This window comes from Ammodytes marinus (genome assembly GCF_949987685.1).
Source record: "Ammodytes marinus genome assembly, chromosome: 16".
NCBI lineage: Eukaryota > Metazoa > Chordata > Actinopteri > Uranoscopiformes > Ammodytidae > Ammodytes > Ammodytes marinus.
This window is the reverse complement of record NC_137220.1, coordinates 4,157,816-4,160,315: the sequence shown is the minus strand read 5'-3', so window position 1 is coordinate 4,160,315 and position 2,500 is coordinate 4,157,816. Positions and strand designations below refer to the sequence as shown.

The 2,500-nt window shown below is 40.9% G+C and overlaps 1 protein-coding gene across 3 annotated transcripts in view; it reads right to left on the bottom strand.

Moving 5' to 3' along the window:
* tmem104 (transmembrane protein 104) overlaps positions 1–2,500 on the bottom strand; it is a 324,830-nt gene that overhangs the window by 317,412 nt on the left and 4,918 nt on the right. For all 3 annotated transcript variants that reach the window (XR_013845267.1, XM_080043882.1, XM_080043883.1), the window contains exon 4: positions 1,652–1,733. Coding sequence is in view for 2 of the 3 variants with exons in the window: in XM_080043882.1 (XP_079900008.1) it covers positions 1,652–1,733 (82 nt within the window). In the remaining variant the exon portion in view is untranslated. The remainder of the gene's footprint in view (positions 1–1,651; positions 1,734–2,500) is intronic.

Here is a 2,500-nt window from a genome sequence, read left to right as displayed (position 1 = left end):
AGTCCATTTACCATTTAATAAAACGCTTCACTCACTCAGAAAGGTATAAAAACCATTTCCAACTTCTCCCTCTTGTTTTCCATTACGTGGGAGTAAAAAACAAAATATATATATATAGTCTAAAAGCCGAAAAAGGAGCGATATATCACAGCTGAATGTTTGGGGCCCGAGTTGGTGTCGGCTATTACACGCACGCACACACACACACACACACACACACACACATAAGCACACACACAAGCACACACACACATACACACAGACACTCACACACGCATGCACAAGCGCACAGACACTCACACACGCATGCACAAGCGCACACAAACACTCACACACACACCCCCACAAACTCCCTAAGCTCCATAACTTCTCAAGTGTAAACCCAGGAAGCATTAAGCAAGACGGCTTCAATATACCATGTCTTCATATAGACAAATCCCCTTAACACACAGGCCCAGGCCATTTAGAAAACACAAAAGCTTTCTCTTACTCAAAGTCACACACACACACACACACACACACACACGCGCTCACGCACACACACACACACACACACACACACACACAAGCGCTCACGCACACACACACACATACACAAGCGCTCACGCACACATACACACACACACACACAAGAACAGTCACAGAGGCACACGCGCGCACACACACAATCACAGACAGACACACATGCACAAACACACACACACATGAACAAACACACACACACACACAAGCACACAAATCCCCTTAACACTAAAGCCCAGGCCATTTAGACAACACAGAAAGCCTTTCTCTTACTCAAAGTAAAAATGATTGAATAGCGGCTCTTTCCCCCTTGGTTAACTAGTACAGTCCAACACCGGAAAGCTTTGGTCCAAATGGGTTTTTTCGGCAACAGACACATTTCACTAGGGCTGCTACGATTGGACACAATAAAAACAACAACAGCGGCAATTCTAAATCAAGAAATACAGCCTCCTATAAAAAGAGGGGGATTTTTTTTTTAAAAGGTGCTCTGAGGAACTTTTTAAATATTTCTGAAACAGTCTCATTTTTCCTCTGATGATCATGAATGACATGTAACAGCAAACGAGACCATCAGTGATAAAGAATGCTATTTTTATATAGTTTTTCTTAATGCCTTTGTCATGGGTATACGCTCACCCAGGAACAACAGCTGGCGTAGTAAAAAACACTACCGTCTCTTCCAAATGGTTCTCCTAGCAGAAGTTAAAAGGTGCACTGTGCAGATTCAGAGGAGGGGATTTTTTTACATATGGAGAGCCTGCAGTAAGTTTACAAAACATTATTTTTTTTTTAACCTTTATTTCTACAGGTAAATCCCATTGAGACCGGAGACTCTTTTACAAGGGAGACCTGTTTTCCTTTCCCACGTTACCATTCACACACACATTCATACACCGATAGCAGCAGGCTAACTATCGACATTCACACGAGGCAAGGTGGGTGAAGTGTCTTGCCCAAGGACACAACAACTATGACAGGTGGCAGGGAGGGGATCGAACCTCCAACCCTTTGATCATCGGCCGACCCGCTCTACCAACTGAGCCACAGTCTCCCCTAAACATATTTTCTCTCTTCATATATTATATATGTTCACTTGTAGAGTAACAGACAGAGTGTAATATCTGACCTCCTCCTGCTCTCTCCTCTTCCAGCGCAGTTGAGCGTTAGCCGCCGCCATCGCCTCGATCACAAACGTGGTCGTCATGTAGCTGCAGGGGACGCAATGGTTAAAGGTGCAGTGTGTAATATGACATCATCAAGAAAGTTCTACAAAGTTCTAGAATGCAACGCTCCCTGGGTAACCCCAACCCTTTCGAATAATAACAGAAGCTACAGTGGCCTTCAAGGACAAGAACAATTCTAAATGTTAAACAATGCACCTGATGACATTCCAACTATGACACTTTCAAGATGGCGGCACTAGGCCTTGGTCCAAAATATGCAGAAATATATGAGACCCTTTCTAAGGGAAAAAATAATAATAAAAAAAAAATGTTCAGCTATTATACACTAAATTAAATGTACTTATGGATATTATAATTACTTTCAACAAAATCTGCTAGGAAATAAAACCCAAAATTCTACACACTGCAGCTTTAAGACAAGAATACCAAAAAATTATAAATAAATAAAAGAAGTTCAATAAAAAAATCGATTCAATGAAAAAAAAAAAACGATTAAAAAAATCATCCTATAAGAAAAAAAAATCACAATTCTTTAGTGAATCAATTTTTTTCCCAAACCTATTAATAACTCTGCTGTTTGAATTGAGTCTGTAACTACCTAGACAAAACAAGCACATCTCATTCATTGCAACACGTCACCAAATAGTTTAATTTCCACCATTGGAGTCAATCTATCAAATCAATTATTTTACTTTGCTCCTGCCTAGTGGTGATTTTGTCACATTTCACCTCATTAGACAGACAGACAGACAGACAGACAGACAGACAGGCAGACAGACAGACAGACAGAC